The sequence below is a fragment of the Acomys russatus genome, chromosome 23 (genome assembly GCF_903995435.1).
Source record: "Acomys russatus chromosome 23, mAcoRus1.1, whole genome shotgun sequence".
Classification (NCBI taxonomy): domain Eukaryota; kingdom Metazoa; phylum Chordata; class Mammalia; order Rodentia; family Muridae; genus Acomys; species Acomys russatus.
The window spans coordinates 9,159,438-9,183,969 of NC_067159.1; the positions used below are offsets into that span (position 1 = coordinate 9,159,438).

General features: G+C 39.9%; 1 protein-coding gene across 1 annotated transcript; it reads left to right on the forward strand.

Moving 5' to 3' along the window:
- The first annotated feature begins 5,462 nt into the window (after positions 1-5,462).
- On the forward strand, positions 5,463-24,312 carry LOC127206564 (acidic mammalian chitinase). The gene is made up of 11 exons (XM_051165875.1): positions 5,463-5,495; positions 5,885-5,951; positions 6,151-6,352; positions 17,049-17,105; positions 17,776-17,941; positions 21,128-21,252; positions 21,412-21,535; positions 21,816-22,001; positions 22,784-22,903; positions 22,990-23,131; positions 24,044-24,312. The coding sequence occupies exons 1-11, from the start codon at positions 5,484-5,486 to the stop codon at positions 24,310-24,312; spliced, it is 1,470 nt and encodes a 489-aa protein (XP_051021832.1). The 5' UTR covers positions 5,463-5,483.
- Positions 24,313-24,532: the final 220 nt, after the last annotated feature.

Below are 24,532 nucleotides of genomic sequence, written 5' to 3' on the forward strand. Positions count from 1 at the left end.
ATGTTCTTGAAAAAGAACAAGATGACCCTCTATCTACCATTTCTTGGGGACTCTGCTGAATCCTCTAAGCCTTTCCTTCTAGCTCATCCCCATTCCTTTGTTTCAGCTGTTGTACTCTCTAACAATTCAGGCTATTACTGTTGCTCTTGGTTACCCACTAGAACTAGATTGTTAAACCCTATAGCTGAAGAAACTGCAAACTTTGGAGGCCACAGAGAAATCAACTTGGAATGAAGCTGGAAGCTTCCAGCTTTCATACTGTGCTGTGCAGGCTGCTGGTGAAGAAAAGCCAATCACTGTACAAGGCTGTAGAGGATGTGTACTGTAATAATGTTCTGCCAGCCATGATGTTTTTATTGGTACAGTAGTGAAGTGACAGTTATGAGACTAACCAATAGCTCTTTGCTTGGATTTGAGGTCTGTTCTACAGGAGGGAGTTTATGTCAGGCACTTTAAATCTAATCAAATGCTGCTCCCCAAGACCAGCTCTGGGAACAACAAAGAGGAGAGAAGACAGGTGGATCTGCAGTAGGGAGAATTGAGCAGACAGTGAAAGGCTAGTTAAGGAAAACCAACCGTTGGTTGAACATCTAGCTAAAGGAACCAGTTGTTGAGGAGAGGTTGAGGAACAGAGGAAAAAAATACTCAGAGACTCAGGCATGTGAAATACAAGCTGAAGGTCTTCAAGGCCAGGAGAATTTTTCTATCTATCTCTGTCTCTATCTCACTTGCTGTCTGTCTGTCCAAATATCTCCTTGCGTGCTGTTGCCCATCTTTTCAGTTTTTTTCTTGCTTGCTGTTATCCGTCTATTTATCTCTCTTGTCATTCCCCATCTATCCATCCCTCTTGCTGTACCCCATCCCCTTCTCTTACTCTCTCATGTCTGTTACTTGCTTGCCTTCTCTCCTTGGGCCAACCCCAGTATTTTATTGAAATGAAGTTCAATTTTTTTGTTACATATTACATCATGATTTTTTTTCATCCTTACAATCACTAGGGCAATCAGAAATCAACAGAGTAACAAGGAAACACAAAAAGTTCTGTAACCTACAACAAAGCAACCAGCAAAAAAAAAAAAAAAAAAAAAAAAAATCAATTAATTTCCAAACTACAGTCAGCATAACCTGCTTTGTTATCTTTTAAACAATATGGAGGCAAGAGAACAAAGCGACAGCCTACAGACTGGGAAAAAATCTTCACCAACCCTACATCTGACAAAGGTCTAATATCCAAAATATATAAAGAACTCAAGAAATTAAACACCACCAAACCGAATAACCCAATTGAGAAATGGGGCTTGGAACTAAACAGAGAATTCTCAACAGAGGAGTATCAAATGGCTGAGAAACACTTAAAGAAATGCTCAACCTCCTTAGTCATCAGGGAAATGCAAACCAAAACAACTCTGAGATTCCATCTTACACCCATCAGAATGGCTAAGATCAAAAATTCAAGCGACACCACATGCTGGCGAGGATGTGGGGAGAGAGGAACACTCCTTCATTGCTGGTGGGAATGCAAACTAGTACAGCCACTTTGGAAATCTATCTGGTGCTATCTCAGAAAAATGGGAATAGGGCTTCCTCAAGACCCAGCTATTCCACTCCTTGGAATATACCCAGAAGATGCTCCAGCACACAACAAGAAACTTTGCTCAACCATGTTCATAGCAGCCTTATTCATAATAGCCAGAACATGGAAACAGCCTAAGTGTCCCTCAGTAGAAGAGTGGATAAAGAAACTGTGGTACATATACACTATGGAATACTACTCAGCTATTAAAAGCAAGGAATTCCCGAAATTTGTGGATAAATGGATTGAGCTAGAAATGATCATAATGAGTGAGTTAACCCAGAAGCAGAAAGAATCAAATGGTATATACTCACTTATATCTGCATACTAGCCCAAGGGGCATGTCCCACAAAAGCCTTCACTTACCAGGAAACTGGGACAGAGAGGAAGGCATCCTATTGGGACTCTAAATGAGAGACGCATGGGAGAACAGCAAAATAAAAGGATCCAGAGGGTCCTAGAAATCTACAAGTAGAACAATATGATAGGCAGATTTGGGCCCAGGGGTCCCGCTCAAACTAAGGCACCAGCCAAGGACAATACAGGAGGTAAACTTTAAACCCCTTCCCAGATCTAGCCAATGGTCAGAATATTCTCCACAGTTGAGTGGAGAGTGTGATATGACTTTCTCACGTACTCTGGTGCCTCACATTTGACCATGTCCCCTGGAGGGGGAGACCTGGTGGCACTCAGAGGAAGGACAGCAAGTAGCCAAGAAGAGACTTGATACCCTATGAGAATATATAGGGGGACGTAATCCCCCTCAGGAACAGTCATAGGGGAGGGGAATAATGGGAAAATGGGGGGGGGGGAGGAATGGGAGGATACAAGGGATGGGATAAACATTGAGATGTAACAAGAATAAATTAATAAAAAAAATAAACAATATGGAGGAAAGTTTGATCATAAATTTCCCCAGGATAAAGATGACAAGATGGTCATAGGAACATAGCTTGAGCTAAATGTTCTCTAAAGAAAAAACTTGACCTACTTCCAGTCCCAAACCAACATTTGTGCTATCCAAGCCTAGGCTAACTTGCCAAGGGTTCCTCTATTGTAAAATATCTGTAAAGCATGACATTCCAAGCCCACCTTCTAGTCCTCTCAAAGCAAATTATAAGGAAACATTTCAACAGATAACAGTATCTAGCCAGGTACTGTTATGTCCAGGTCTTAACTTTCTTTCATGCAGTCTCTGCCTGGGTGCTCACAGTCAGAGCAAAACACTTTATCATTGTTTCAAGCCTTTGGCAAGATGTCCTCTTTCAACATTCTCTGTGGGAAATTTTTTTCCCTGTATGAGTTTCCTAAGGGCCGAGAAATAAAGAGAAAAAACAGTTTTAGGATAGCTAGCAGATTTCTAAACAACATTACACCTGGGCCATAGATAATATTTAGGGGTAGTGGTGATCAGCTGGAGATCTTTGGAACTTTGTCAAGCAAAGCCTCAACAGCTGTTTTGGATGTCTAGTGACCATGCTGGACAGTCAGAGGTCTCTGGAATTTTGTCAAGCAAAGCTGTTATGAGTTATCCTCATGTCTGTGACAATCAAGAGTTTGGAGAATCTATTCTATTGTTTTGCAAAATGGAAATGGTGTCAAATTGCTTTCTAAAATTTATGTTTATAACTAGAAAAACATTTTGGCTAAAGTAGAAGTTTACTAGAAAGAATGGTAAATCAGAATATTTTCCCATTCATAAATTCTTTTTTAAATTAATTAACTAATTAGTTAATTCACTTTACATTCCGGTCATAGCCCCATCCCTCCTCACCTCTCTGTCCCACTCTCCCTTCCTCTCTCCCCTCTCCTATTCCTCAGAAAAGGGGAGCCCCACTTCCAATCCACCCCAATATATCAAGTTGCATCAGGACTAAGTGTGTCCTCTTCCCCTGTGGCCTGGCAAGGCACTTCCACAAGAGGGAAATGATCAAAAAGCTGGCAACGAAGTCCATGTCAGAGAAAGTCCCCGATCCTCTCACTAGAGGATCCACAAAGCTTGAGATGCCCATCAGATATATCTTTGTAGGGAGCCTAGTTCTAGTTTATGTGTGGTCCTTGGTTGATGTTTCAGTCTCAGCAAGTACCCAAGTACCCTATAATTATAGTGTGAAGTCACTCTTAAGAACAGGTATAGGCAGGATGTTTAGGAAGCATCCCTCAAAGAGGAAAAGTTCTTTAGGCACTGATTATGCATGATGCCTGTGAAAGTTCCATGAAATAAAATGGCTTCAAAACAGCTAATAATTTCCAAGGGCTGTTAGTGTTTGCTTTCCAATAAGAATATTCTTTTATTCCAGGCACAAAATGTCCACAAAATGAAACCTAACTTCAGTATATGAACAGGTGTTTGTCCACAATGGGAGCTGCCAAAAAAGCTATTAAGTTTCAAGGTCAATTCTAATGGTCTACATGCCCCTTCCAAGGAGACACACGGTACATATAGGGTGGGGAAGGTGATGGCAGAGGTGAGAGATCTAAGCAGTCAAATCTGCGGGGGGTGGGGGGGCGGGAGTCCTGTGAATTTAATGATTAGTCTCATCTTGGTTCTTGGTTAAACACCGTCCACTTAGAAAGCCTTGTGATAAGTACGCACTGAGATGATATAAAAAGCCATGTAAGGCTTTGCTGGGGCAGTGTTGAAGGCACCATGGCCAAGGTTATTCTTGTGGCAGGTAAGTCTGTAGTTAGAGGCAGAGCGTTGGCCTTGCCTAATGTCCTTTTCTCTGGTGATCTCACAAGCACAAAGCAGCCGGCACCCTACACCTCTATACTTTTCATTTCCTTCTTCTCACGGCAAATGTTCTTTCCTCATACCATCATTCTTTCTTTGCTCTAGGCTCCAGTCACTGCCACAGCCCTAAAAGTCCGTCTCATGGTCTTTTGATGCTCATCTTACTCTTTCCTGTCCTGCCTAGCCATTCATTTTATCCATTTATCTTCCAACACCACCTGCCTTAAACTGATATTATGTTTATTTACTTCTCTGTATCCTGGAAGTGGCTCTTTTGAAGATGAAAGAAACAGGAATCTGCACAGAGATTTGCAGCTCTTCTTTGCTCTGCTTTCTGTAGAATTATTTCTTATCTATGCTTCATAGTCCTGCTGAGACTATGATGACAAAACCGTCACTCTTAAACACTCAGATGATTGATCGAGTGTTTTTTTTTTTAATGGCCAATTCACATTTAAGTAAGACTTACAAGCTGCTCTAAATTTGTGAATTAGAAACTTTGTTGTGCCTCAAAACCTTTGCAAAAAGGGATCTCAAAGCTCAATATATAAAAGAAGCAGAGCTATGTGACTGAGTTCTCTTGATGGAGATCCAAGCCTGTGGTCGTGGGATTCAAGTGGTACAGACAGGAGGTTCCCTAGGTCAAGACCAGCCTGAGCTATAGAGCAAGATAATGCCTAAAAGAAAGTGCTCAGCTGAAGCCAAGGAGAAACATCTAGAGACATACCCTTCTCTAGCAAACCTTCTCTGAAGATTCTACCAACATATTCCTGTAGCTTGACTCAGTTTCTAAGGATGGCTTATCTGTTGAAGTACTGAATTCACACCAGCTCTGGGAAATGAGGCATATCTGATTGTGTGGTCACTGAGTGCTACAAAATAGGAGCAATTTCAGTCAGCCTTGCTTCATAGATAGTAGACTTCTCACTTACAAAAATGGGACACAGAATTGTATTAAAGGATAAGGACAATTTTTGACCAATCGGTAAAGTGTAGATCAAAGAATGTTTGATGGAAAGACCATCCCTTTATACAACTGCAAAGTTTCACTTGGGCTGACACAATACATGGTAAACTTGATATACCATAAGGCTTTACAGTTATATCCTAGAGGATTTAGGCAGCGGTTTCAGAATAAATGTGTTTTTCTCTTTGTAGGTCTGGCCCTTCTGCTGAATGCTCATCTGGGTAAGTCACCTATTTCATGATTTTTATTTTGTTTTTTTTCAAGACAGGGTTTATCTGTGTAGCCTTGTCTGGCCTGAACTTGCTTTGTAGATTCACAGCGACCCACCTGCCTTTGCCTCGATAAGTTCTGGGTTTACAGGCATGTGCCAGTGTGCCCTGCTACTGATTCCAAGTTTTACTGCTGACAAAACAATTGCTTGCCATGAAATTCAAACATTTGAATTTATATAATGCTATTGTCTTAATATAATTAATTAAAAATACATCCCAGCATTATTCTATTTAGAAAATGTGTTAGGAAATAAAACACATTAGAAAAAAAGGGAGAGAGAGAGGGGGGATTTGCATTGTGAGGGCATAGACTTTAGCTCAGCTGTTATTCTTTATAGCTTGATCACCTAAGAATTTTAAATTCTCATCTACTGGGCTTCATGGGTCCACTGAGCTTCATGAACTGTGAGTAATTTTTTCTTAGAAGGAGCCTAAGCTTTCCCAAGTTCCCCCCCACATATACTTGTACCATCTCTTATCTGTAAGAGTACTCCCAGATCAGGCCTCTGAGACAGAGAGGGAAACAGAAGCAGAGCCCAAACTGTTACCACAGTCCAGCGACTAAATACACCCAGATCATCGTTCTTATTCCTGGCCACCACAGGGTCTGCCTACAATCTGATATGCTACTTCACCAACTGGGCCCAGTATCGGCCAGGCTTGGGGAGTTTCAAGCCTGATGACATCAACCCCTGCCTGTGTACTCACCTGATCTACGCCTTTGCTGGGATGCAGAACAATGAGATCACCACCATAGAATGGAATGATGTTACTCTCTACAAAGCTTTCAATGGCTTGAAAAACAGGTAAAATGAGAGGGTAAAAAATTTTAGGTCCAAAAATTTTGGACCAGTGGTGGCCACCACTAGTGCTTCTGAAGATGTTACTCATAACACTTGCAATAACAAGTCCATGCTATTTATTTATTTATTTATTTATTTATTTATTTATTTATTATTTGAAAATTAATTTAAAGAAGTTGTGTAATGGATTTAAATCATATCAGTCCCCTACCAAACCCTCCCAGATGCTCCCTCTTTCTTTACCTATGCAACATAGTGTCCTCGCTTTTGTTTTAAACCCATTGAGTCTAATTCGTGCTGTCCGTATATTCTTGAATATGTGGGCATCCACTGGAGTATGGCTTACCTACTCGGAGTTGCATCCTTAAAGAAAACCGACTCTCCCGGAGGCTATCAATGGGCATTAGTGGCTTCAGATAGGAATAGGACATTTTGACCACCTTGCCCCTCCATGCTTATATTTTATCTGGCTTGAGGTTATGGACATGGTGTGTGTGCTGTTGAAATGCTGGGAATTCATATGTGCAACTTCTCTGTTGTGTGTGTAAAACATTTTCCTTGTAGTCCAATGTCTCTGTTTCCTACAGTCTTTCTACCCTCTCTTCTATGATTATTACCTGTTTGATTTATGGCTTGCTGCCAGAAAGATCTCTGCACCTACCCTAGAACCCTTCTCTTTATGTAACCTCTCTGGGCCTATGAATTGTAGCTTGGTTATCATTTACTTAATGGCTAATATTCACTTGTAATTGAATACATCTCATATTTCTCATTCTGGGTCTGGGCTACTGCACTCAGGATGATTGTTTTTCTAGTTCCATACATTTGCCTTCAAATTTCACAATGTCTTATTTTTTGCTTATTTTTCTAACCAGCCAAGTAATACTCCGTTGTATAATTGTACTACATTTTCTTATTTTCTTTATCCATTATTCAGTTGAGGGGCATCTAGGTTGTTTCCACTTCCTGGCTAATATGGATAGAGCCACAATGAACATACTTGAGCAAGTGTCCTTATTGTCGAATAGAGAATTCTTTGGGTATATGCTCATGAGTGGTAGATCTGGGTCTAGAGGTAGATCAGCTCCTCAGTTTTCTGAGGAACGACTATACTGATTTCCATAGTGATAGTATAAGTTTGTACTCCCATCAGCAATGGATGACTATTCCACTTGTTCCAGTTTCTTCTCATCAGCATGATCTGTCACCTATGCTATTTATCTTAACCACTCTGACAGGTGTAAGATGGAATCTTAAAATAGTTTTCATTTGCATTTCTCTGGCAACCAAGAATTTTCAACACTTCCAGTGTTTCTTGGCCATTTAATATTCCTCTATTGAGAATTCACTCTTTAGATCTATTCCCCATTTGTAATTGAAATATTTGGTTTTTGGATTTAGATAGTTTGGATTTGGATAGTTTCTTGAGTTCTTTATATATTTTTGGTATTAGTCCTCTCTCAGATGGGTAAATATTAGTAAAAATATTTTCCCATTTTGTAGGCTACGATTTTGTTCAATTGATGTTGCCCTTTGCCTTACTGAAGTTTTCAGTTTCATGAGGTCTCACTTATTAACTGTTGATCTTGGTGCCTGTATTACAGGTGTCATGTTCAGAAAGTTGTATTTTTAAAAAAATTTTTTATTATTAATTATTCTTGTTACATCTCAGTGGTTATCCCATCCCTTGTGTCCTCCCATTCTTCCCTCCCTCCCCTTTTCCCCTTATTCCCCTCTCCTATGACTGTTCCTGAGGGGGATTACCTCCCCCTGTATATGCTCATAGGGTATCAAGTCTCTTCTTGGCAACCTGCTGTCCTTCCTCTGAGTGCCACCAGGTCTCCCCCTCCAGGGGACATGGTCAAATGTGAGGCACCAGAGTACATGAGAAAGTCATATCCCACTCTCCACTCAACTGTGAAGAATGTTCTGACCATTGGCTAGATCTGGGTAGGGGCTTAAAGTTTACCGTCTGTATTGTCCTTGGGCTGGTGCCTTAGTTTGAGTGGGACCCCTGGGCCCATATCTGCCTATCATAATGTAGGTTTCTAGGACCCTCTGGATCCTTCTACTTTGCCATTCTCCCATGCTTCTCTCATCTAGAGTCCCAATAGGATGTCCTCCCCTCTGTCCCAGTTTCCTGGTAAGTGAAAGCTTTCGTGGGACATGCCCCTTGGGCTAGTATGCAGATATAAGTGAGTATGTACCATTTAAGTCTTTCTGCTTCTGGGTTAACTCACTCATTATGATAATTTCTAGCTCAATCCATTTATCCACAAATTTCAGGAATTCCTTGTTTTTAATAGCTGAGTAGTATCCCAAGGTGTATATGTACCACAGTTTCTTTATCCATTCTTCTACTGAGGGACACTTAGGCTGTTTCCATGATCTGGCTATTATGAATAAGGCTGCTATGAACATGGCTGAGCAAAGTTTCTTGTTGTGTGCTGGAGCATCTTCTGGGTATATTCCAAGGAGTGGAATAGCTGGGTCTTGAGGAAGCCCTATTCCCATTTTTCTGAGATAGCACCAGATAGATTTCCAAAGTGGCTGTACTAGTTTGCATTCCCACCAGCAATGAAGGAGTGTTCCTCTCTCCCCACATCCTCGCCAGCATGTGGTGTCGCTTGAGTTTTTGATCTTAGCCATTCTGATGGGTGTAAGATGGAATCTCAGAGTTGTTTTGATTTGCATTTCCCTGATGACTAAGGAGGTTGAGCATTTCTTTAAGTGTTTCTCAGCCATTAGATATTCCTCTGTTGAGAATTCTCTGTTTAGTTCCAAGCCCCATTTCTCAATTGGGTTATTCGGTTTGGTGGTGTTTAATTTCTTGAGTTCTTTATATATTTTGGATATTAGACCTCTGTCAGATGTAGGGTTGGTGAAGATCTTTTCCCAGTCTGTAGGCTGTCGCTTTGTTCTCTTGACAGTGTCTCCTGCCTTACAGAAGCTTCTCAGCCTCATGAGGTCCCATTTATTAATTGTTGACATTAAGGCCTGGGCCGTTGGTGTTCTGTTCAGGAAGTTGTCTCCTGTGCCAATATGTTCCAGGCTCTTTCCCACTTTTTCTTCTAAGTGGCTTAGTGTCTCTGGTTTTATGTTGAGGTCTTTAATCCACTTGGATTTGAGTTTTGTGCAAGGTGACAAATATGGGTCCAGTTGCATTTTTTTACACACAGACCTCCAGTTAGACCAGCACCATTTGTTGAAGATGCTATCCTTTTCCATTGAATGGATTTGGCTTCTTTGTCGAAAATCAAGTGACCATATGTGTGTGGATTCATATCTGGGTCTTCGATTCTATTCCACTGATCAAACAGCCTGTTGCTGTGCCAGTACCATGCTGTTTTAATTACTATTGCTTTATAGTACAGTTTGAGATCAGGTATGGAGATTCCTCCAGAGCACCTTTTATTGTACAAGATTGTTTTAGCTATTCTGGGTTTTTTGTTTTTCTATATGAAGTTCAGAATTGAACTTTCAATGTCTTTAAAAAATTGTGTAGGTATTTTGATAGGGATTGCATTGAATCTGTAGATTGCTTTTGGTAGGATGGCCATTTTTACTATGTTAATTCTCCTGATCCATGAGCAAGGAAGAGCATTCCATCTTCTCATTTCATCTTCAATCTCTTTCTTCAGAGTTTTGAACTTTTTTTTTCAAACAAGTCCTTCACTTGCTTAGTTAGAGTGACTCCTAGATATTTTATATTGCTTGTGGCTAATGTGAAGGGTGTGGCTTTCCTAATTTCTTCCTCTGCAAGCTTGTCATTTGTGTATAGGAAGGCTACAGACTTTTTTGAGTTAATTTTGTATCCAGCCAAATTACTGAAGGTGTTTATCAGCAGTAGGAGTTCTCTGGTGGAATTTTGAGGGTCACTTATGTACACTATCATATCATCTGCAAATAGGGATAATTTGACTTCCTCCTTTCCCATTTGGATACCCTTGATCTCCTTTTGTTGTCTTATTGCTCTGGCTAGAACTTTGAGTACTATATTGAAGAGATATGGAGAGAGTGGGCAGCCTTGCCTTGTTCCCGATTTTAGAGGAATTTCCTTGAGTATCTCCCCATTTACTTTGATTTTGGCTATTGGCTTGCTGTATATGGCCTTTATTATGTTGAGGAAAGTGCCTTATATCCCTGATCTCTCTAAAATTTTACACATGAATGGGTGTTGGATTTTATCAAATGCTTTCTCTGCATCTAAAGAGATGATCATGTGGTTTTTTTATTTTCAGTTTGTTTATATGGTGGATTACATTGATGGATTTCCATATATTAAACCATCCCTGCATGCCTGGAATGAAGCCTACTTGGTCATGATGAATGATATCTTTGATGTGTTCCTGTATTAGTTTTGCAAGTATTTTATTTAGTATTTTTGCATCTATGTTCATAAGAGAAATTGGTCTGAAATTCTCTTTCTTTGTTGAGTCTTTGTGAGGTTTAGGTATCAATGTGACTATGGCCTCATAGAATGAATTTGGTAATAGTCCATCCATTTCTATCTTTTGGAGTAGCTTGAAGAATATCGGTATTAGCTCACCCTTGAAGGTCTGGTAGAATTCTGCACTGAAACCATCTGGCCCTGAGCTTCTTTTGGTTGGGAGACTATCGATGATTGCTTCTATTTCTGTAGGGGAAATGGGACTATTTAGCTTGTTTATCTGTTCTTTACTCAACGTTGGCAAATGAAATTGATCAAGAAAATCTTCCATTTCCCTTAGATTTTCAAATTTTGTGGCATATATGCCTTCAAAGTAGGATCTTATGATTCTTTGAATTTCTTCAGTGTCTGTTGTTATGTCTCCGTTTTCATTTCTGATTTTGTTGATTTTAATACTGTCTCTCTGCCTTTTAGTTAGTTTGGCTAATGGTCTGTCTATCTCGTTGATTTTCTCAAAGAACCAGCTCTTGGTTTCGTTGAATCTTTGGACTGTTTTCTTAGTTTCTAATTTGTTAATTTCAGCCCTGAGTTTGATTATTTCCAGGTGTCTACTACTCTTGGGTGTTTCTGCTTCTTTTTTTTCTAGGGCTTCCAGTTGTGTCATTAAGATGCTTATGTGCGATGATTCCAATTTCTTTTTAAAGGCACTTAGTGCTATGAATTTTCCTCTTAGCACTGCTTTCAATGTATCCCACAAATTTGGGTATGTTGTTCCTTCATTTTCATTGAATTTCAGAAACTCCTTGATTTCTTTATTTCTTCCCTGACCCAGGTGTCATTTAGCAGAGAGTTGTTTAGTTTCCACACATGTGTAGGCTTTTTGTTATTTCTATTGTTGTTGAATTGCAGCCTAAGAGCATGGTGATCTGATAGGATACAAGGTATTATTTCAATCTTCTTGCATCTGTTGAGGCTTGCTTTGTGACCTACGATGTGATCAATTTTGGAGAAGGTTCCATGGGGTGCAGAGAAGAAGGTATATTCTTTCTTGTTTGGGTGAAAGGTTCTATAGATATTTGTTAGATCCATTTGACCCATGGCATTGGTTAATGATGTTATTTCTTGTCTTAGTTTCTGTTTCAATGATTTATCCGTCAGTGAGAGTGGGGTGTTGAAGTTCCCCACTATTATTGTGTCGGGATCGATGTGTGGTTTAAGCTTTTTTAGCAGATCTTTTTACAAATGTGGGTGCCCTTGTATTGGGAGCATAGATGTTCAGAATTGTGATGTCATCTTGATTGACTTTACCTTTGATGAGTATGAAGTGTTTGTTTGCTTGTAAAATATTTTTCCAGCCCTTTACTCTGAGGTAATGTCTAATCTTTGTGTCATTGAGATATTTCTTGTCTGATTCAGAATTTCTCATAGTCTTTGTCTTTTTATTGGTAAATTGAGTCCATTGATGTTGAGAGATATTAATGACCAATGATTGTTAATTCCTGTTATTTTGATGTTTATGGTGGTAATGTGAATGTTTGTATGTATGTGTCCCTTCTTTTGGATTTGCTGGTGTGAAATTATCTATTTCTTGTGCTTTCTTGCATGTAGCTAACTCCTTAGTTTCGAGTTTTCCATTAAGTATCTTCCATAGGGCTGCAATAGTTGGGTTGATATTGTTTTAAATTTTGTTTTGTCACAGAATATCTTGTTTTCTCCATCTATGGTGATTGAATTTTTTTATTATTAATTTATTCTTGTTACATCTCAATGGTTATCCCATCCCTTGAATCCTCCCATTCTTCCCTCCCTCCCATTTTCCCCTTATTCCCCTCCCCTCTGACTGTACCTGAGGGGAACTTCCTCCCCCTTTATATGCTCATAGGGTATCAAGTCTCTTCTGAGGAAAAAGGGAGGAAGAGCCTGGAACATATTGGCACAGGAGACAACTTCCTGAAGAGAACACCAACAGCCCAGGCCTTAATGTCAACAATTAATAAATGGGACCTCATGAGGCTGAGAAGCTTCTGTAAGGCAGGAGACACTGTCAAGAGAACAAAGCGACAGCCTACAGACTGGGAAAAGATCTTCACCAACCCTACATCTGACAAAGGTCTAATATCCAAAATATATAAAGAACTCAAGAAAATTAAACACCACCAAACCGAATAACCCAATTGAGAAATGGGGCTTGGAACTAAACAGAGAATTCTCAACAGAGGAATATCAAATGGCTGAGAAACACTTAAAGAAATGCTCAACCCTCCTTAGTCATCAGGGAAATGCAAATAAAAACAACTCTGAGATTCCATCTTACACCCATCAGAATTGCTAAGATCAAAAATTCAAGGTGATTGAAATTTTGCTGGGTACAGTAGGCTTGGATGGTGTTTTTGGTCTCTTAGATTCTGCAAGAATCAGGGCTTTCTGGCTTTTAGAGTCTCTGTTGAGATAGCCAGTGTAATTCTAATAGGTCTGCTTTTTTAATGTTACTTGGTCTTTTTCCTTTTCAGTTTTTAATAGTCTTTCTTTGTTCTATATATTAGTGTTTTGATTATCATGTAGTGTGGGAATTTTCTTTTCTTGTCTAATTCATTGTTGTTCTTTGATTTTCTTGTCCAGCTGTAGGCATCTCTTTCTTTACATTAGGAAAGTTTTCTCCTATGACTTTGTTGAAAATATTTTCTGAGCCTTTGAGCTTGGAATCTTCTCCTTCTATTCACATTATTCTTAGATATTTTTTTTTCATAGAGTTGCAGATTTCCTAAATGCTTTGTGCCAGAAACTTTTCGGTTTAACATTTCTTGACCTATGTATCAGTTTTTTTCTATTGTATCTCCTATGCTTGTGATTCTCTTTTCCATCTCCTGTATTCTGTTGGCAGTGCTTGATTCTGTAGCGCCTGCTCACTTACCTAGGTTTTCCATCTTCAAGATTCCCTCACTTTGTGTTTTTTATTGCTTCTATTTTAATTTTCAGAATTTGAATGGTTTTATTCATTTTTCAACTGTTTTTGGTTCTTTTTTTCTTTTTAAAAGGGATTTATTTTTTTTTCCAGATTTTTTTTTTTTTTTTTTTTGCCTTTTCACCCATTCTTTAAAAGATTTATTAATTTCTCCATTAGGGATCTCTATCATCTTCATTAAGTTTGTTTCATGGTTGTTTTCTTGTGCTTCAGCTGTGTTAGAATATTCTGGACTTACTGCAATAGGATAGCTGTGTTCTGATGGTTACATTATCACCATGGCTTATACTGGTGCCTGATTCCTGAGCTTGTCTTTGTTTCGTGGGTGTTTCCCCCCTTGATTTCTTTTTCCTCTCTAGTCTTTTGTCTGGAGTGGCCTGTGGTTGAGTAGAGGGTCTTTACCCACATTGAATGCTGGAGTTCTGGTGGCCTTTGGTCCAGCTAATAGTTCTCAGCAGATTTTGGAGGCATAATATGGTAATGGTAAATGGTAGCATGGTTTGGTTTAGAATGGATGGGCACTGCGTGTGGAGAGTGCTGTGTTGGATGGACTACCTGCCATTTTGGTGGCTGGAATGTTCTCTGGTATATCAGGGTGTCTCATCTGGATTTGGCGGTGGGATATTGTAACTAGGAGATTTTCTGGTGCCTAGCATGGCTTCTAGTATGGTAGGGGGTTTTCACCAGAGTTGGGGTCTGAGAGTATGGTGCCAAGTGAAGAAGGGGCAGTTGGGGGTAGGCTGGGTGGGCACTGAGGGATGTAGGTGGTCTGTGGGTGGGTCATTTACCTGAGGTTCTGGGTGCTGTTGTGGGTTCCAGTCCCAAAGCAAAATCTTGTGCCACCAAACAAAACTTGAAGGATCAAGAGTGGGTTACATTGTATTAAATCAGTGTCCAAAGAGGCCTTTAACCAACCCCCTTGATAAAGGCTATTGCCAAGGCTGTTGGCTATTTTCCACATCCTGATGGTAAGGAAGGGCCTATCTCTAAATACACCAGCACTTATATGACAGAGAAATTGAGCTGGTGCACAGCTAGATGCTTCACCTCTACCACCTAGCATCCATGATGCTGGAAAGTTCTCTGCATGCTGCCAGAAGAGAAAGGTAACACTCAATATCACCCAGCTACAGGCAATGTGACATACACGTTGTGTCCTTTCTCTATTTCCTTTATTTATTTGCTATGCAGTACTTTAAATTTTATGTAATTCCACTGTCCATTCTGCATTTGCTACCCATGTTTGCAGGCATACTCCCCTGCCGAAAGAGATAACTGCTAGTGAGCGTATAATGGACCTCCCCTCATGTTCCCCATGTTTTATTCTAGCAGTTGCATAGTTCTGAGTGTTATATTTAGGGCGTCAATACACTTTGAGTTAGTTCTTGGATATGGTAGAAGACAGGAGTTCAAATAAATGTTTCTGTTTGTGGACAAGATTATTTCTATCAAACCCTGAAACATGAAGGTGATGTTTCCTTTCCAGAAGCCTCAGTTCAAATGGCCAGTGATGATTATATATATGTGTGTGTGTGTGTGTGTGTGTGTGTGTGTGTGTGTGTGTGTGTGTTTATACATATTATAGAAATACACACAATACAAGTGTGTGTGTGTGTGTGTGTGTGTTGCTTTTTCTTTTCTGCTGTCTGTTTGTTTGTTTCTTTGTTTTTTCGAGACAGGATTTCTCTGTGTAGCCTTGGCTGTCCTAGACTCACTTTGTAGACCAGGCTGGCCTCAAACTCACAGTGATCCGCCTGCCTCTGCCTCCTGAGTGCTGGGATTAAAGGTGTGTGCCACCACGCCTGGCCATTGCTGTCTTTTTGTAATGATCCAGGAAACTTCAAGTCATCTTAGCACCCTGCAAGAGGAAACAAGGAGCAGAGTGCATATAAACTAGACATGTTTTAGGCCAGGAATCAGAAGGGATTGCTGGGGTTTGCTAGACTTGTTTTTTTCCTTAAATTCTATTTTATTTTATTTTTAATTATGTGCATGTGTGTGTGTCTATGTAGCTTAGTGCATGTGAATTTGAGAGAAGGAAGAGACGTTATATCCCCTGTAGTTGAAATTACAGGAAGTTGGATTGTGAGTCACTTGATGTGGGTGCTAGGAACTGAACTTGGGTCCTTTGCAGTAACAAAATTTGCTACTAACTACTGAGCCCCTGTTTTCTTCTTCTAAAGATTCAACTAACTGATCAGTTAATTATTTTCTGTGTATGCATGTATGAATGTTTAGACCACAGCATGTATGTGGAAGCCAGAGACATGCAAGAAATTGGTTCTTTCTTTCTGTTATTTGAATTCTGGTGATTGAGCGTGAGTTGTGCTTGATGAGAAGTGCCCTTATCAATGCAATCATCTCTCCTGCCTTGAGTTCTCTCCTGGACATAATCAAAGTGAGAGTTTCTTGGAATTCATAGATTCATTCAGTTTATACTTGTCTAGGACAAGGAAAACTTGCAGTGATTGTTATTATCACTATTGATATTGTTATGAACACAACTAGGAAATTTTAGGTTATGATTCCCAACAGAAAATTGACACCTTTGAAATGGTTTAATGATGTCCATTGGTTATTTGTATCAAAATTTCATGGGCCACCAGATAAAAATGCGAATATTCACCCTAAAGCAGGAGTTCTCAACCTGTGGGTTGCAACCCCTTTGGGGGTTGAGCGGCCCTTTCACAGGGGTCCCCTGAGACCACTGGAAATATCAGGTGTTTACATTACAGTTCATAACAGTAGAAAATTACAGTTATAAAGTATCAACAAAAATAATTTTATGGTTAGGGGTCACAACAGAAGGAACATCTGTCATAAAGTAGTATTATCAGAATCTTAGGAGAAATAAAAATAAAACTAGAATTTACATGTTCTCTCACAACCCTTATTCATAATTCTTATGGAAATAGACATTTCATAACCACCATCCTAGGTATGCATGTAATGACAAACCAATTAGTTTGCATTAATTATTATAGAGGATAAAAAGTAATTATGTTTAAGAAACCTTTAGTATTTTATCAGTGAAAGGACAATGAGCCAATTGTGCCTTTTAAGTTATATGTAGTATAAATATTGCTAGCACACACAAATAAAGCCAACAGTTCTATGAGTCTGATTTTTTCTGAGTGGCCTGACCTCATTTTTGGTGGTAATATAAAGAACTTTTGTATAGAACGTTTTAGTAGTGGAAGAAAATAACTCAAATAGCTCTCAAGTATATAGCACAACACCAATTCTACCCTGAGTAACTTGAACAGGCAACAATACTATAAACAGCAATGTTATTTTAAATTTCAGGCCCTATGGATTTAAAAATTTCTCTGTCTTTTGCTTTATAGGAACAGCAATCTGAAAACCCTCCTGGCAATTGGGGGTTGGAACTTTGGAACTGCTCCGTAAGTTCTCTGTAGAAAGCCACTCATTCATTTACCATCAAAAGAAATATAGCCCAGAATAATCCATGTCCTTTTAGACTTCAAAACTCCAGATGTATATTAAGGATGTCCATTAAATGCGCATTTTTACTTACTAAAGTATCATGGCAGCTCTTCAGTACTTATCAGAGGATTTGTAGAATGACTACTGTGGTTTTCATGTGGCTAAATTTGGATGGATGTTTCAGGACATCATCCTTTGAGCTTTAGCAGCGTGCTTCAAAAAGACCTCTTCTTAAAGGATATGCAGGTCACAAGGTCTGGTGAGGGTCCCGTATATCTGCTGTCTGTCTTCCAGAGAAAGGAAAAGGAATCCATGTATACAACCAAGACTTACTTGAGTACACATGAGCTGGGGGCATATTTGAAGACAGAAACTGAACTAAGTTTGTTAGGCATTCAAAACAACAAAGATATTTTGGAAAAATATCGGGAGTTGGGAAGACTACCAAAATAAAGGGAATGCTGAGATGTCATGGCTGGCAAGAGTAATGACTGCAAAGAAACCAGGACAACCCTGGAACACGCTTTAATGCTCTCAGTCACTGTGAGGCAGAAATTGAACTGAAAAGTTTTTATTCCAGTGTGCTCAGAACATCAAGGCCTTACCCTGCCTTTTGTTTTCCTTCAGTTTCACTGCCATGGTCTCCACTGCTCAGAACCGCCAGACCTTCATCAATTCAGTCATCAGATTCCTGCGTCAGTATGGGTTTGATGGACTGGACCTGGACTGGGAATACCCGGGCTCTCGTGGGAGCCCTCCTCAGGACAAGCATCTCTTCACTGTCCTCGTGAAGGTGAGGAAAGCAGGAAGAGATCTTAGCTTTATCATATCCAAAGTCTATTTTTTTCCAAGAAGAACTGGGTGCTTGCACAATAAAACCAAACATGACTTTAGAATTATTGAATCTTAGCATATTAAGGTTCCTTAGATATCATGCAGTCTTTGAACAAGTTATATGCTGGACGTTGGTCTACATGCTGTTTTCAGAACTGCAATTCATATCCTCTTGACAGTTATTCAACAACTTAGGTTCCCTTGAGCATTATGACCTTCATTTTACAGATAAGTAATTAAGGTGCTGAAAGGGTGTGAGTAATTTGGACATCAGACAGCTAATAAGTGTCATAAATACCTGTGATAATTGTAAGACTCATTACATAAAACTGGCTGCTGTTATTGAATAATCTATGCTCTGTGCCAGTATTGGTATAGGTCAAGACCAAGGGTAAGGAAGAATTTTGGCTTTGAAGAACACACATCTGAGGTGGATAACTGAGGCATAAGCAACAACTCTAGCAAAATTTGGTAAATGCTGTGATAAAGCTCTACAGAATCCAAAAGCAAATGGGGAGTCACCTAATTTTGCTCTTGGGCAAGGTCGCAAGGAGCTTTCTAGGTAAAGTGATGCTGGATTTTGATCTTGAGAGAACTCGGTCATATCCAACTCATTGCAGATGGAAATGATGCAAGAAGAAGAAAGTTGTGTGAGGAATGAGTTTCAAACCTGTGAGGACAAATAGGTGGTAAGAATTAGATTACATGTACATTTCATATTAAAGAATTTTGAATCTGTCTAAGGACAATGGAAATCTTCAAAAGTTTTTATACACTGGTAAATATGACCAGAATTGTATATTTTGGAATGGATATTTTGGAATTAACTATGGAGCATGAATTAAGAGTGCAGAGACAGGCCAGAGTGGGAGCTCAATGAAGTAAGTTAAGCAAGAGTTGACCAAGGTCCCAGTAACGGACCTAACACTAACAAAAGAAGAGAATATACACAGAGATGCAAAAAGAATAATATCAATAGGAATTGGGTTTGAAATAGAAAGGGTTCCTATTGCTCTGATGTTGAGGACTAATTTTATTGTAGTGATGCTGATATAGAAAGGAATACTAATCAGAGGATGGGTTAATTTAGCTTTAAATATACTATGATATACCTAGGGTGATCACAGTGATTTGAATGAATGCTAACCTAGAGGGTATGGCAAAGAACGCTACTGAACTCATCAGCAATGATACATTATTTTTAAGGAAAAAAAATGAAGTGATAAAAGCAACAGCTATGAAGTGAATAGATTGACCCTTTACCCCAGAGCAATAAGTAAATGTTTATTGAATATGCTGGAAGGGGCAGCAGTCTGGGTAGCAACTGGAACCCACATACAGTAAAAGGCAGTGGGCTGCATTCTAGAGTTGTCTCCATTTTGGGGAAGTATTTGTTCCATTAGGGTGAGCATCTTAGCATGCAGCATCTGGGTGTGTAGTCTCCACCATGTGAATGAATGTAGTCCAGACTGAACCTGCTAAATGCATCATTTTCTGTTATATAATCTCTTCCAGGCAAATCAAGCCCATAAAATTGAGGACCATGCAAGTAAATGTTGATCAAAGTTCAGTTGTAGGTTGAGTTTTTGGTTGCAGGTCTAGGGTGAAGTAGTATTTGGCTTTATTCAGCATATCTAGCTAGCAGTTTGGCTGGATACAAGGGTTTACTTTTTGAAAATTCTGGTCCAAGCTTGTGAAAATACACTGTCCATTTTCTGACCTCTCAGTGACTTCACCACGACATGGATTTTAGACCTATTTTCTTCCGAAGTAGATTATTTTCTACATCATTCCATACACCAGGCCATAGATGGCTTTGGAATAGCTTCAATATTGAGCTAGCAGGATCCCTTGGTGGGTAAAACACTTCCTCCAAAGCGTGAGGACCTGAGTTCAAATCTCCAGAGCCCACATAAAAGCCAGATGCAGTAACACACACCAGAAATCCAGCACTGCTATAAAGATGGCAGATAGAGACGGAAGTATCCCCAGAAACTCGTGGTCCAGCTAGCATAGCGTACACGATAGCAAACAACAAAGGCACAGTGCCTCAAAGAAAGTAGGTGGTCAGTATTGACATCTGTGGTTGTCACATGTGCTTGCACTCACGCACATGAACATACACAAGACTTCAGAAAATCCAAATTATTTTTTATGTGTATATGTATATGTTGCATACATGTGTGTGGTTCACATGTATGTGAGATGTCATTCCTCAGAGACTGTCCACCTTGACTTTCAAGCTATCACTACAACACTACTGTACTTTTTGTTAAGTAGCTCCGAAGATCATAAATAGCACCTCTACTTTTAGTTGAAACATGACCATTCTAAGCTATAGCATTTAATAATTGGTTGCAGTTGCGCTCACTGAAGCGAGCACATTATAGTATCTGGTTTTAACATTTGAAGACAGAGCACAATGCAGAGCTGTGCCTGGAATACCATCTGGTGTCCCAAATAATGCCATTATATGATCTCAGATCAGTATTCCGAATGACTGAGAATCACGCAGAGTGCATGTGAATTAGCATCCGGCACTGAATTGGACCTGTCCTCCAGCCATTACCACTTTTTTCCATTGGTTAATTCAGGAACTCGCTGAGTGATGTGTAAGAGCTGTAAGGAGTGTGGAAGCAACTTTCCAAACCACTGAAAACTAGATAAAGGGCACTGCAAAGAATGTAGCTCCAACACGGTGTGATACAAGTGAGCTCTCATTGGTCATGTCGGACCTCAGATCCCATTAACTTCCCGTGATACTCTGGTGAAAATTTTCACCTCCCATGCATACTGCATATCTGTTTTTTTTTTTTTTTGGTTTTTCAAGACAGGGTTACTATGTGTAGCCTTGGCTGCCCTGGGATCACCTTGTAGACCAGGCTGGCCTTGAACTCACAGAGATCCATCTGCTTCTGCCTCCCAAGTGCTGGGATTAAAGGTGTGTGCCACCATGCCTGGCTTATAGCTCTAATTTTAAGAAGTCTATAATTTATATAGTATTCAGTTGATTAAAATATTGAAATACTAAAGTCAGACAAAATAGTTGAAAGTACTTTGGAGAAGAAAGACACCTTGGAAACATGCACTTATTATTATTTAGATAGCTGAAATTAACTTCAAACACGCTTGCCTTATTTTGCAGGAAATGCGTGAAGCTTTTGAGCAGGAGGCCACTGCGAGCAATAGGCCCAGGCTGATGGTTACTGCTGCTGTAGCTGCTGGCATTTCTAATATCGAGGCTGGCTATGAGATCCCAGAACTTTCCAAGTGAGTGGTGCAGTTACCTTTTAAGCATTGTACTTACTCTTGAGATGTCTTGTCATCAAAGACCTTGTTTGAAAAGGCATCTTTTGAAAAGGTGTCTAATGCCTGCGTAGATATGAGAAACAGTTGCTGGAAATGATTTTAAATCTTACTGCCTCTCAGGTATCTAGATTTCATCCATGTCATGACATATGACCTCCATGGGTCCTGGGAGGGCTACACTGGAGAGAACAGTCCCCTCTACAAATTGCCGACCGAGACTGGCAGCAATGCTTACCTCAATGTGGTAAGACCCTACAGGAATACAGACTAGGGGTGGGGATGTAAATCATATTGAAACTCAGGGTCTAGATTAACACAAGTTTGGAAGCTGTCTCATTTAGGCAAATATCTTCAATTACTGGCCATATTTTATTCACTGTAATTTCATCTAATATTTTTGAAAAAGAAAATAACAAGGAATAAATTCATTGGTTAGGAACATCATATAATTTGTCTACTAAAATAGAAAGCTAACACAGGCCATTGGCTGTTCAGGTCCTGTGTCTAACTTGCTGCTATTTCAGGATTACGTCATGAATTACTGGAGGAACAATGGAGCCCCAGCTGAGAAGCTCATTGTTGGATTCCCAGAGTATGGACACACCTTCATCCTGAGCAACCCTTCTGTTAATGGAATTGGCGCTCCCACCTCTGGGGCTGGCCCTGATGGGCCCTATACCAGGCAGGCTGGGTTCTGGGCCTACTATGAGGTCAGTAGATTAGCTCTACAGTGCTCTGTGAGTTACACACCTAAAGTTATGCAGTCTTCAGTTTAGAATCTCCTGGGTCTGAGTGTACCTATCTGCAGTAATGTCACTTGAGGCAGGGGTGGGCTTTAAGGGTTTGCATAATGTACTTCTATTCTTAATCCAAACAACATTCCTTCAAGCAACAGACCATACCAGTAAGGATATTTATATTAGAACAGAAAAGAATACATCAAGTACATTTCTAATACTATTATAGATTCTAAAATTCTGGTACCAAAATATGGATAAAATATAAGAATTTGAGAAATAACTCAATCTGGGGAATGCAGCTCAATGGGAGCGCACTTACTTAGAATGCAAACAGCCCTGGATTTAAGCTCTATTATCACAGGACAAAACAAAGTAGGACCATACTGTACAATGATTTTTTTCATGACAGTCTTTTTTGCAGTTTTGACTGCTCATATCTGGAATTCCACATTCAAGAAGCTAGAGCAGGATAATCCTAAGTTCTAAGCTATATATAAAGAGACTCTATTTAAAAAAGAAAAGACTAGGGTTGTGATGTAGCTCAGTGACATAGCATGTACCTAGTATGTGTAAGTCTTAGGTCTCCTCTGCCCCACTGCAAAGATGCAAACAACTCAATTTTATTAATACAAACAAAAGTGAATTATAAAATTGAGGTAACACCAACTGAGGATACGAAAGGAAAGAAATAAATGTGTTTTGTCTTTCATGAGATTGCTATTTAAAGGGTTTGAATCTCTTGACATTTACAGATTTGCACCTTCCTGAGAAATGGAGCCACTGAGGTCTGGGATGCTCCTCAGGAAGTGCCCTATGCCTATAAGGGCAACGAATGGGTTGGCTATGACGATATCAGGAGCTTCAGTGTCAAGGTAAGGTCAGCTCCTTTGATTTGCTGGCATAACAGAACCAAGGCTCAGGAAATCAAGTGAACCTTCTGTCCTCTACCCTTAAACAGGCTCAGTGGCTTAAGCAGAACAATTTTGGAGGTGCCATGATCTGGGCCATTGACCTTGATGACTTCACTGGCTCTTTCTGTAACCAGGGCAAATTCCCACTTACCTCTACTCTGAACAAAGCCCTCGGAGTGTCCACTACAGGTAAGTGACAGCACAAGTATGCAGAAGGTGTGTTAATAAGGTCCCTTTACCAATGTAAAGACAGTTTTGGCATTCTCATCCCCATTTTCCTAGATATTCTTCCAATTCACTCTGTTATACTTGCCCAGGTGAGAGAAACCTACTGACCTTCCCCAAATCTCAATTTGTAAGGGGATTATGGGAAACCAAGCATATCTTTGGAGTGTGTGAGGTCATCAGGTTTTCTAAGACTTCAAGCTGGGTGTGGTGGCACACACCTTTAATCCCAGCACTTGGGAGGCAGAGGCAGGCAGATTGCTGTGAGTTTGAGGCCAGCCTGGTCTACAAAGAGAGTTCAGGACAGCCAGGAATGTACACAGAGAAATCCTGTCTTGAAAAACAAACAAACAAGCAAACAAAACAAAACAAAACAACAACAACAACAACAAAAACAAAAAAACAAAAAAAAAAGAAAGAAAGAAAAGAAAAAATAAGAAAAAAAGAGTCTGTTGAAATCATGCTTACTTTCGACATACAAATCTCTCTCTCTCTCTCTCCCTCCCTCCCTCCCTCCCTTATTCAATGTCTTGCTAAGACTCTGGGGAAGAATTAGCAGGAAGCTGTGCCAGTTATCCTATATAGCCAGTCCATCTCTCAGGGAATGTTTCAACCTTTATAATTGTTTCCATATACTAAGATCTTAAACATATCTGTTTTTGTATATTAGGTCTTTCTTGAATGCCTTAGATGGGAAAAGATAGAACAAGAGAAAGCTGGCCTGGATCAATAGAACAATTTTTCTTAATTCCAGACATGTCTTCCAGTCTCTTCAGTTGTGAGACTGCAATAGTGTGCATAGCATTCTTTACTTCCATGTGATGTTCACTGCAGCAGCAGACCCACCCCTCTACTATCTTTACTTGTATGTTTCAGGTTGCACAGCCCCTGACCTTCCTACTGAGCCAGTGACTTCTCCTCCAGGAGGTGGGAGTGGGAGTGGGGGTGGGAGTGGCAGTGGGGGTGGGAGCTCTGGAGGAAGCACTGGAGGCAGTGGATTCTGCGCTGACAAAGCCGATGGCCTCTACCCTGTGGCCGGTGACAGAAATGCTTTCTGGCACTGCCTGAATGGAATCACATACCAGCAGCACTGTCAGGCAGAACTTGTCTTTGATCCCAGCTGTAATTGCTGCAACTGGCCGTGAACCTGACATTGTCACTTTCCTCAAACCTTCTTTACTCTCCTTTACTCCTTGCCAAAGGCATCTTTCGTCCATTTAAATTCATGTAATAAAATTGGTAGCCAAAATATGAGTGTCCTTGATTTTTCATGGTTTGCTGTAAAACTTTCTTTTGTTTAGAAATACTAAGTGTGCTTGGAGTGGGGAGAGATAGATAGATAGATAGAGAGATAGAGAGGAGAGG